This window comes from Lingula anatina, chromosome 2 (genome assembly GCF_051362555.1).
Source record: "Lingula anatina isolate TDL-2025a chromosome 2, LinAna3.0, whole genome shotgun sequence".
In the NCBI taxonomy this organism is placed as follows: domain Eukaryota; kingdom Metazoa; phylum Brachiopoda; class Lingulata; order Lingulida; family Lingulidae; genus Lingula; species Lingula anatina.
In genome coordinates, this window is record NC_141768.1 from 25,733,007 (window position 1) to 25,745,873 (window position 12,867).

The 12,867-nt window shown below is 34.2% G+C and overlaps 1 protein-coding gene across 1 annotated transcript; it reads right to left on the minus strand.

The window, feature by feature from the left end:
• Nucleotides 1–8,219: 8,219 nt before the first annotated feature.
• On the minus strand, nt 8,220–12,820 carry LOC106153803 (ribosome biogenesis regulatory protein homolog). Its single transcript, XM_013527901.2, has 9 exons — nt 12,637–12,820; nt 11,989–12,061; nt 11,667–11,744; nt 11,270–11,371; nt 10,996–11,077; nt 10,486–10,593; nt 10,108–10,262; nt 9,736–9,872; nt 8,220–8,468 (listed from the first exon to the last, which is right to left on the minus strand). The coding sequence occupies exons 1-9, from the start codon at nt 12,786–12,788 to the stop codon at nt 8,345–8,347; spliced, it is 1,011 nt and encodes a 336-aa protein (XP_013383355.2). The 5' UTR covers nt 12,789–12,820; the 3' UTR covers nt 8,220–8,344.
• Nucleotides 12,821–12,867: the final 47 nt, after the last annotated feature.

Here is a 12,867-nt window from a genome sequence, read left to right on the forward strand (position 1 = left end):
TGATGAATATTCATAATACGCAGGTCAAGTTCGAAAATCAGCATGATTGGGTCATTTTTAGTGAATTTAGGCTATTTTTCACTTTTTTTCAGCATTTTTGCAACACTGATAACACAATAAATGAAGAGCTGTTTTACCCTTTGGCTTGAAACTTACAGAACTGATAAATATTCATAATACGCAGGTCAAATTCGAAAATCAGCACGATCGGGTCACTTATAGGGAATTTATGCTGTTTTTTTTTTCACTTTTTTCAGTATATATGCAACACTGATAACACAATATAATAAAAACAGATTGGCCAATTGTCATTATACTCACAGGAGGGGCCAATCTTACTAAAACGCAGGTTGAGTTTGAAAATCAGCATAATCAGTCCATTATTTTAAAAGGTAATGCTGTTTTTTCACATTTCCTCACATTCAATTCTTAGGCATGTTAACAGTCTCATTATTGAACTAATAAGATACGTAAATGTGTTTGTTTGGCATTTCCTGCATCTTTACAACATTGTTAGTTGATTTTGTAAAAATGATGGTAAACTTGTTATCATGTATTGTGTAATAAAGTGTCAAAAATGGAAATAAACTCATATCATTGCAGTTTGTCAGATGCATTCATCCACTATGTTCAGAATCTCAGAATGGAGGAAGTTGGGCATTTAAAACTGTTCTGTTGATACTTTTCCCATCTCATCAATTTTCTTCATTGGTCATATAAAAATGGCAGTAAACTGTTTATTTTGTTTTATGTTTAAAAAGTGTTAAAAATGGAAATAAACCCATTTCAGAACAGTGCTGTATTGTTTACATTTTGGCATTTTCAATATGTGACTTTGAAGTTCCATGGGCCTGAAGGCTTTTGCTAGTCACATTTTCTGAATAACCATGATACTAATATTTTATAATTAAAAATTGATGGTCATTATGCTGTAAAACATTATGTAATATTGCATGAAATTTTGAAGAAACCCCTATTTTGGGCACTGCTCCCATGATGACCATTTAAGGAAAATCATGTCACTTACTGTTCTCAAACTTACAGGAAAGAAACATGGGACTAAAATACAGCTCCAGTAGGCAATGCAGTCTGTTTGGTAAATTTTTCTGGCAATTAAACAGTTTTTTGTGAAAATTTAATTTTTATGTACAGACACAGATGTGTCTGTACATATTGCCATCACCTGTGTCTGTCGTCGCCGATGCCGATGCCGATGGCGATGCCGATGCCGATGCCGTCGCCGGCGCCGTGCACTTTCCTTGTAAACACGATAAGTGGAAGGCAGTTTCACTTTTTGGCTTAATATTTACAGAGCTGATGAATATTCATAAAACGCAGGTCAAGTTCGAAAATCAGCATGATCGGGCCATTTTAAGGGAAGTTATGCTGTTTTTTCACTTTTTTCAGCATATATGCAACCCTGTAAACACATTTTAAGGAAAACCGTTAGGCCTGTTGTCATGAAACTCACAGTAGTGGTCAATCTTACTAAAATGGAGGTTGAGTTCAAAAATCAGCATAATCGGGGCATTATTTTAGAAGTTATGCTGTTTTTTCACATTTCCTCAGATTCAACTCTTAGGCATGTTAACAGTCTCATTATTGAACTAATAAGATACGTAAAAGGGTTTGTTTGACATTTCCTGCATCTTTACAACATTGTTAGTTGATTATGTAAAAATGATGGTAAACTTGTTATCGTGTATTGTGTAATAAAGTGTCAAAAATGGAAATAAACTCATATCATTGCAGTTTGTCAGATTTAATCATTCACTATGTTCAGAATCTCAGAATGGAGGAAATTAGACATTTAACACTATTCTATTGATATTTTCCCCATCTCATCAATTTTCTTAGTTGATCATATAAAAATTGCAGTAAACTGTTTATTTTGTTTTATGTTAAAAAAAGTGTTAAAAATGGAAATAAACCCATGTCAGAACAGTGCTGTCTTGTTTCACATTTCCTCAGATTCAATTCTTAGGCAAGTTAACAGTCTCATTATTTAACTAATAAGACATGTTTAAGTGTTTGGTTGACATTTCCTGTATCTTTACAACATTATTAGTTGATTATGTAAAACTGATGGTAAACTTGTTATCATGTATTGTGTAATAAAGTTTCAAAAATGGAAATAAACTCATATCATTGCAGTTTGTCAGATGCAATCATTCACTATGTTTAGAATCTCAGAATGGAGGAAATTGGACATTTAACACTGTTGTATTTATATTTTTCCCATCTCATCAATTTTCTTAGTTGATCATATAAAGATGGCAATAACCTGTTAATTTTGTTTTATGTTTAAAAAATTGTTAAAAATGGAAAAAAAAAAAACATTTCAGAACAGTGCTGTCTTGTTTACATTTTGGCATTTTCAAGTTGTGACTTTGAAGTTCCATATGGGCCTGAAGACCTTTGCTAGTCACATTTTCTGAATATCCATGATAGTAATATTTTATTATTAAAATTGATGGTCATTATGCTGTTAAACATAATGTAATATTGCATCAAAATTTGAAAAAAAAACTATTTTGGGCACTGCTCCCATGATGACCATTTAAGAAAAACAATGTCACTTACTGTTCTCAAACAGTACAGTAAATATGTACAGATGTGTCTGTACATATTGCCATCACCTGTATCTGCCGTCGCCGCCGTCACTGTCGCCGGCGCTGGCACCGTGCACTTTCATTGTAAACATGATAAGTGGAAGGCAGTTTTACTTTTTGGCTGTATGTTTACAGAGCTGATGAATATTCATAAAAAGCAGGTCAAGTTTGAAAATCAGCATGATCGGGCCATTATTGTAGAAGTTATGCTGTTTTTTCACTTTTCAGCATATATGCAACCCTGTAAACACATTTTAAGGAAAACCGTTAGGCCTGTTGTCATGAAACTCACAGGAGTAATCAGTCTTATGAAAACGCAGGTCAAGTTCGAAAATCAGCATGATCGGGCCACTGTTTTAGTAGTTATGCTGTTTTTTCATTTTTCAGCATATATGCAACACTGTAAACACAATATAAGAAAAACAGATGGGCCAATTGTCATGAAACTCACAGGAGTGGTCATTCCTGCTAAAACGCAGGTTGAGTTCAAAAATCAGCTTAATCGGGCCATTATTTCAAAGAAATGCCGTTTTTCACATTTCCTCAGATTCATTTCTTAGGCATGTTAACAGTTTCATTATTTAATTAATAAGATATGTAAAAGTGTTTGTTTGGCATTTCCTGCATCTTTACAACATTATTAGTTGATTATGTAAAAATGATGGTAAACTTGTTATCGTGTATTGTGTAATAAAGTTTCAAAAATGGAAATAAACTCATATCATTGCAGTTTGTCAAATTCAATCATTAAAATTTTGCATCAGAATTGACAGTAGCCTATTTTGTGCATAGTTATTTCCTGTTTTTTGTCTGTACATTTGACAGCTTTGCTGCCTTGTTCACTTATTGGCATTTTCAAGGTGTGACTTTGAAGTTCCATGATCCTGAAGACCTTTGCTTGTCACATTTCCTGAATATCCGTGATACTAATATTTTATAATTAAAAATTGATGGTCATTATGCTGTTAAACATTATGTAATGTTGCATCAAAATTTGAAGAAACCCCTATTTTGGGCACTGCTCCCATGATGACCATTTAACAAAAATCATGTCAATTACTGTTCTCAAACTTACAGGAAAGAAACATGGGTCTAAAATACAGCTTCAGTTGGCAATGCATACTGTTTGGTAATTTTTTCTGGCAATTAAACAGTTTTTTGTGAAAATTTAATTTTTCACATATTGGCATTTCCAAGGTGCGACTTAGAACCTCCACGGGCTTGAAGACCCGTGCTAGTCACATTTTGTGAAAATCCATGACACTTATATTTTATTATTAAAAAATCGATGGTCATTATGCTGTTAAGCATTATGTAATGTTGCATCAAAATAGCAGAAAACACAATTTTTGGTGCTGCTGCCTTGATGATCATTATGGAAAAACCGTGTTACTTATGACTGTCAAACTTTCAAAAAAGAAACACAGGACTAAAATGCAGCCTGAGTTAGAAAAGCAGTCTAATTGGCTTCTTTTTCTGGAAGTTATACATTTTAGTGTTATATTCATTATCTTTTTTGGCATATTCATTATGGGACTCGGAGCTCCCATGGACATGAAGCCAAATGGTAATCATATTTTCTACATGTCCATCCTATTTATAGTCAATAAACAAAAATTGGTGATAATTATTCTCTAATTTATTATGTAATGTTACATCAAAATTGACAATCTTTTTGCACTGCTACTGCAAACATTATGAAAAGAAAACTGTGCTACTTATTATAATTTTAAACTTACAAGTACGATTTTTAGGATTGGCCTTCAGCTCAAGAGAAAACCAGCTCTATCGGATTATCATGTTTATTGTATTTATGCATTTTTTGTGAAATTTTCATTTTTCTCATTCTGGCACTTTCTAAGTATAAACTTGAACTCTGATGGGCCTGAAGCCTTATGCTTTTACTTTCGTCTGTGTTACCTGTTGTGCATAAGTTGATGTTGACTGTGCAGTTAAACATAATGTATTATTGCATCAGGATTGGTAGTCTCCTATTTTGGGCATTATGGTTTTGTGCTTTTCTTAAGGTGTGACTTATGGGCCTGAAGACCTTTGAGTGGGTCAGTCTGTAAATTACCCTTGGGTATCGCTAGATTAATTTCAGAGTTATAAAGTCATTTGCTTTAATAGGCCATTAAATGAGATTACGTAAAGCACACTTGTTGATATTTCCCTGTAAACTCCCAAAGGTAAAGCTCTTTGCTAGATTAATAATAAGGAAGCAGTGATAATTATGCAGGTAAATTTTGTTTAATATTGCAAATAAGTTTTATATATATATATATATATATATATATATATATATATATATATATATATATATATATATATCAAACTGGAAGATTAAAAGTTTGAATAGCAGCTTCATTAGAATTATATTTACCTCAAGCTCTGCCAAGGAGGTTATATTTTCACCCCTGTTTGTCTGTCATCCACATAACACAAAAAGTTATGGACTGATTTTGCAGAAATTTTCAGGAACTGTCGGAAGTGGGCCAAAGAGGACAATGATTAATTTTTGGTGGTGGTCCGGATCAATAATCAATCAATTATCAATATAATCAACAATTGCTGCCTTGGCAGAGGTCTGCACTCTCAAAGTGCTTTTCTAGTTTTGTTGTTTTCCTTTATAATTTTTTCTCAAACACTTGCATTTGTGACTTTTAGCCCCAGGCAGGCTCTCATCTGCCTGGGGCTCTGCACATTTTCTGTATTTCTACATAAGCAGTTGTATTGTTTTTTATGTTTTTAAACATGATGTAATATTATTTTATGCACTGTCATCATTTTTATGTACAGACACAGATGTGTCTGTACATATTGCCATCACCTGCGTCTGTCGTCGCCGATGCCGTCGCCGATGCCGATGCCGATGCCGATGCCGTCGCCGATGCCGTGCACTTTCCTTGTAAACACGATAAGTGGAGGACAGTTTTACTTTTTGGCTTTATATTTACAGAGCTGATGAATATTCATAAAACGCAGGTCAAGTTCGAAAATCAGCATGATCGGGCCATTATTGTAGAACTTATGCTGTTTTTTTCACTTTTCAGCATATATACAACCCTGTAAACACATTTTAAGGAACACCGTTAGGCCTGTTGTCATGAAACTCACAGGAGTAATCAATCTTACTAAAACGCAGGTCAAGTTCGAAAATCGGCATGATCGGGCCATTACTTTAGAAGTTATGCTGTTTTTTCACATTTCCTCAGATTCAATTCTTAGGCATGTTAACAGTCTTATTATTTTACTAATAAGATACATAAAAGTGTTTGTTTGACATTTCCTGAATCTTTACAAAATTGTTAGTTGATTATGTAAAAATGATGGTAAACTTGTTATCGTGTATTGTGTAATAAAGTGTCAAAAATGGAAATAAACTCATATCATTGCAGTTTGTCAGATGCAATCATTCACTATGTTCAGAATCTCAGGATGGAGGAAATTGGACATTTAACACTGTTGTATTGATATTTTTCCCATCTCATCAATTTTCTTAGTTGATCGTATAAAAATGGCAGTAACCTGTTAATTTTGTTTATGTTAAAAAAATTGTTAAAAATGGAAAAAAAACATTTCAGAACAGTGCTGTCTTGTTTACATTTTGGCATTTTCAAGTTGTGACTTTGAAGTTCCATGGGCCTGAAGACCTTTGCTAGTCACATTTTCTGAATATCCATGATACTAATATTTTATTATTAAAAATTGATGGTCATTAAGCTGTTTAACATTATGTAATATTGCATCAAAATTTGAAAAAAACTTATTTTGGGCACTGCTCCCATGATGACCATTTAAGAAAAACCATGTCACTTACTGTTCTCAAACAGTACAGTAAATATGTACAGATGTGTCTGTACATATTGCCATCACCTGCGTCTGTCGTGGCTGGCGTTGCCGTCACTGTCACTGTCACTGTCGCCGTGCACTTTCATTGTAAACGCGATAAGTGGAAGGCAGTTTTACTTTTTGGCTGTATATTTACAGAGCTGATGAATATCCATAAAACGCAGGTCAAGTCCGAAAATCAGCATGATCGGGCCATTATTGTAGAACTTATGCTGTTTTTTCACTTTTCAGCATATATGCAACACTGTAAACACATTTCAAGGAAAACCGTTAGGCCTGTTGTCATGAAACTCATAGGAGTAATCAATCTTACTATAACGCAGGTCAAGTTAGAAAATAGGCATGATCGGGCCACTATTTTAGTTATGCTTTTTTTTTTCACTTTTCAGCATATATGCAACACTGTAAACACAAAATAAGAAAAACAGATAGGCCAATTGTCAGTAAACTCACAGGAGTGGTCATTCCTGCTAAAACGCAGGTTGAGTTTAAAAATCAGCTTAATTGGGCCATTATTTTGAAGAAATGCTGTTTTTTCACATTTCCTCAGATTTAATTCTTAGGCATGTTAACATGCATGTTTCATTATTTAATTAGTAAGATAAGTAAAAGTGTTTGTTTGGCATTTCCTGCATCTTTACAACATATGTAAAAATGATGGTAAACTTGTTATCTTGTATTGTGTAATAAAGTTTCAAAAAATGGAAATAAACTCATATCATTGCAGTTTGTCAGATTCAATCATTGACATTCACTATGTTCAGAATCTCAGAATGGAAGAAATTGGACATTTAACACTGCTCTATTGATATTTTTCCCATCTCATCAATTTTTTTAGTTGATCATATAAAAACGGCAGTAAACTGTTAATTTTGTTTTATGTTAAAAATTGTTAAAAATGGAAAAAAAAAATTCAGAACAGTGCTGTCTTGTTTACATTTTGGCATTTTCAAGTTGTGACTTTGAAGTTCCATGGGCCTGAAGACCTTTGCCTAGTAACATTTTCTGAATATCCATAATACTCATCATTATGCTGTTAAACATTATGTAATATTGCATCAAAATTTGAAAAAAAAAAAACTATTTTGGGCACTGCCCCCATGATGACCATTTAAGAAAAACCATGTCACTTACTGTTCTCAAACTTACAGGAAAGAAACATGGGACTAAAATACAGCTTCAGTAGGCAATGCAGTCTGTTTGGTAATTCTTACTGCTAGTTAAACAGTTTTTTTGTGAAAATTTAATTTTTCACATATTGGCATTTTCAAGGTGTAACTTTGAAGTTCCACGGGCTTGAAGACCCATGCTAGTCACATTTTCTGAAAATCCATGTATATTTTATTATTAAAAATTGACGGTCATTATGCTGTTAACCATTATGTAATATTGCATCAGAATAGAAGAAAACACAATTTTGGGTGCTGCTTGAGCATAATTAAAATTTGATGTTGAATTTGCAGTTTAACATAATGTACTTTTGCATCAGAATTGACAGTAGCCTATTTTGTGCATAGTTATTTCCTGTTTTTTGTCTGTACATTTGACAGCTTTGCTGCCTTGTTAAAAGATATTTGATCTTAGATACCAAATGTTGGAGAGCACTGATGACGGCTAAATGTTGTCACATACTGTCATTTTTCCTGAAGAGAGTCGGACTCTTTTGAAGTCCTTTTCTGTATTTTTATGGTCATTTAGTCTTGCTGCACTTAAGCACCATTACAGAACTGATCAGACTTCATGAACAGTTTTCAATTAACCTCTTGCACAGTTTATTCACAGATAATGTACAAAAAAAGGACTCATACACATAAATTTTTATCCGACTCTTTCCACTGTCTCTTTTACATTAAATTAAAAATAATCTATCCAACTGTTTATCATTTTCTTCCTCTTCTCTTTCCCTTTCCACCTCCACCACGTTTGGTATCTTTGCCTTGTTTTCTCTTGATGCTTTTCTTTATGCTTTTTGCTTTCTTGGGTCTTTCTGAATTTGCTTTTTGCCTGAAATATGCAATCCATACAATGTGAACACACTCTGACTGAGCACAAAGCAGATGAATAAAGAATTAACAAACTTACAAGTGAGCAATTATCCCTCCCCTTTGAGGCGTAAAAAAACTTTCTAAAAATGTTTCCAAAGAGTCTTAAGTTTTACTTCTACTTAACATAAGATATTAACAATAATTTTCAAACAAAAATTAAAGTAACAAAGTCCCACACTACGTAATCAAACATTCGTCCCCAGATGGACAAGCACAGTTTCAGCACAGTAGAAGACACTAAATACCTATGGGCGGCGGTTTATACAAAAATGCAAAACACGATTAGTCGTCATCGTTATCAGATCAGTCGAAATGAAAACACGATTTGTCGTCGTCGTTATCAGATCAGAAGGCAAAATACGACTAGTAGTCGTCAAAACGCAGCTAGTCATCAAAACGCAACTAGTCATCAAAACACAACTTGTCATCATCAAAACGCAACTAGTCATCATCAAAACGCAACTTGTCATCAAAACGCGATTTGACGCCAGATGGCGCCCATTGTACGAAAATCTAGGCCAAGTCACATGATCCACAGTGATCAAAATGGCGGACGTTATTGAAGCAGCATTATCATATGCCTCGCTCGAACTCGAGAATTATCTCTACGCGTACAATCTAATAATGATATTATATATATAATAATATCTGGAACTTGTGAAATGAGTACAACAATAAAGCAGTGCTTCACAAGTGTGTGTTTTTGTTTTTTTTTTTATTTATAACATGTCCAAATTATTTAATAAATTATTTAATTATTTATTATTTCGAGAATTATCTCTACGCGTACAATCTAATAATGATATTATATATATAATAATATCTCGTACTCGAGATAATTCTCGAGTTCGAGCGAGGAATATGATAATGCTGCTTCAATAACGTCCGCCATTTTGATCACTGTGGATCATGTGACTTGGCCTAGATTTTCGTACAATGGGCGCCATCTGGCGTCAAATCGCGTTTTGATGACAAGTTGCGTTTTGATGATGACAAGTTGCGTTTTGATGATGACTAGTTGCGTTTTGATGATGACAAGTTGCGTTTTGATGATGACTAGCTGCGTTTTGATGACTAGTTGCGTTTTGATGACTAGTTGCGTTTTGACGACTACTAGTCGTATTTTGCCTTCTGATCTGATAACGATGACGACTAATCGTGTTTTGCATTTTTGTATAAACCGCCGCCCATAAATACCAATAAATTTATGCAGATGACTGCCTCACCTCTGTTGCTCTTCCTCCAACATATGCTGTTTCATGGCTTTTGTAACATTGACTGTGGGATCTGCCTTTGCCATCTTGCTGAGAATATCGAGCTGTGCAGATTTTTCTTTTGACATATCTCCCACATTTGGTTCAAACTGAAATCAAATGAGGAGAAAAAAGAAACTAAATGGTAACCCTTTACACATGACATTTAACATTTTCTGCAGCATGTTTCTAATCCTCCTGAAGTAATCAAACATTTCAATTAGCTTACATATTTGAAAAAATTACATTGCAGGTTTTATCTATAAGATTTTCCCCCAAAAGTTATATAAAAACAGAATATTAAAAAATATATCAAACATCAATTAAAGCTATTAAAGAATTTACCTTTCTCTTTTTGCCTGTATTTTTGACAGGTTTTTCTTTCGGTAATGAGTCTGTAAACTTTCCTACTGATGCAGTGGACTTCTTGGCTAGCGCCAAAGCTTTTGACAAATGATCTTTGCTGGGGGTATCAGTGGGAGTGAGTCCAACTCCTGGAACTGCAATAACAAAATGTCTGGTGATTTTACATACAACAGATTTTTATATTTCTGCTGAGAAAAAAAAGCAAAATCAAGTGTAACAATCCAACACTTTGAATTATGATGATCCATTCCCAAGTTCAAATCATCTGAGTGTCAGTAGGGCCACAGTTTGTAATTATCAAACAAAGATCTAGGAGTTAACGTAACAGATCTTCTCTTTGTTTTTCTTTGAACTAACCTTTTAATTTACTAGCTCGTGCAATATTCCTCATCCTCTGCAACTCATTCTTGGCAACTCTCTCAGTTTTGGCTTTCTTTGCCTTTCCAAACTGATCTTCATAAGGATCTGCAATCAGCAAACAGTGGTATTTTTTAAGGCAATGGCTAAAATAATTCATCAAATATTTTACTTCTCTGGCAGAAGTACCGCACAAGTTGTGCCATTCTTTATGCTGTGAATTTCCATTTTCCATTCGCAAAATTTTCTAATGCAGATTTGAATATGATTTAAAAATGATGATATAGCTACCAGTTACATTTACATTTACTTCTAAAGAAGTAACATTTATGATCAAGTCCCCCCAGCAGGGGTTTTCCCAGGATTTGGAGTACAGGGAGTCCAATGATGGTCTGTAATTTGTAATCCAGTCTTCTTTGAAAATACAGGTCATCTTTTGAGGCCGGAGGCTGTCCAAATGATGGCTGGACGGCTCTTTGTGAAAAGCCTTGCTCTCCAGACTTGCCTTACCTGCATTGGCTGGCACCTCTAGGACCCATTCGTTTAGTTCATCATTGACACGACTCTGATAACCCCATGTCGGCCTCCAGTCCTGACAATGAGGAATTAACATTCATGTAGTAAACACATAAAAGGTAGGGAAATGAGTGCTAATTATTATTTAAAGTTCCTACAAAATGAATGGCAATTGAACTATATAAAAACAGATACCACAACAAATTGAGTGACAGCTTTACTTAATATGAAAACATTCTATCATGTTATGAGGTATTATCTTTCTCACCTTTATCTCGTCATCCCATACTTTGCGCGCTTTCTTCTTGTTCTGAATACCTTTAAGTTTAGCATACTGTTGCCACTTTGTTTCTGGTTTAGGCTTTGGAATCTGGAAAATTTAAATTAAAATAATAAATTATAAATTACTCATACATCTTACTGAACCAATCTTGATTTTTTTAATCTAAAAATTGTTTGAATAAAAATGAAAAATAATTCTCATATCCTTATGACTGAACTTGTTTTAATGTTGGACAGTGTCATATGCAATATAAGTTAAAATGACAACATGATGCACAGTTTCTCACTCGATTCGCAGAAAAGAACCAAGTGTAAAAGGTAATCTGTGTGTGTGTGTGTGTGAGAGAGAGAGAGAGAGAGAGAGAGAGAGAGAGTTTACTCACTGGTTTTTCTCTGGGTAATATTGTCTTGGGGGCAGGAAGTTTAGCCACTATAGTGCCTTCCACCCTTTCCACAGGAAGCTAAGAAATTAAGATATCTAAATCAACTGAACAAGTGACTCATTGCATACTTTTACAATATAAATATAAATTAAAAATAATAAAGTTACCATTATGATACATAAAATATTTCTTTGCCTGAAATAAAAATCTAAAACTGAAGATATTTTACACATTTTCATGAGTTCTTTTTGAAAAGATTTGAATATATATCAAGTACTGTAGAAATCAGTGCTATCATCACACAGTATATACCAATACACACCTCCCATATTCTGTTTATCAATAATTGTGCGTTGTCTCTTGCAAGGCTTATCAGATACTCATCTCTCTTTTCCCTGAATTAAAATATTATACTGATTAATACAATATTATTATAATTGATACAATCAAAAATCTTGTTAATTAATTCAATTATAAATCAATCTAATTTTTTCAGTTATAATTTTAACTGACCAAAATTAAACGTATGCATCCATAATTGTGCAAAACAGCTATGGACAGTTCTAGAGAGAGAAACACAAGACCCACGTCTCTCTTTAAATACTAGTTAGGATATTTTAGATTCCAATCAAGAAGTCAACTTGACATAAGGTGATGAAACGTTATTTGATTGCAGGTGTGAGGAAGGGGTGGGTTAGAAGATTGGGAGGGGTGCATTGCACGTAACTGACTTTACAAGTTACAGCTAGTTCACCCAAGCCAGGGGAGGGGGGCTGGCAAACGGCATCTTTAGTTATAGAATACGCTAGCTCGGGGCAACTGCCCACCTAAATAAACACTGGGTTGGTAAAGTAGTTTAAATCTAGCCCACTTTTAGACCCTGAACTGAACCTGGGCCTGCAAATCTAGTGAAATGTTAGTAGCAGCCCAAAAAATTTTGGGCACAGACTGTTTGTGTCATATTCCTTACCGTAATTTCTTAGCATCTAGGGGATTTGGGTCGACTGCCAATAGGTTACCCGCATCTATTTCCAAATCAATGTCTTTATGAACCTCTATGCTCTTATATTTTGATTCTTTCTCAGCAGCCTTCTGTAACACGCTTTCCACGAGGTCTGCCATGTTGATATTGTCCTGCAAGTGCTACGATGGCTGTGATTGGTCAAACCATTTGCATCACCAATAGCCAGTCTTGAAACAA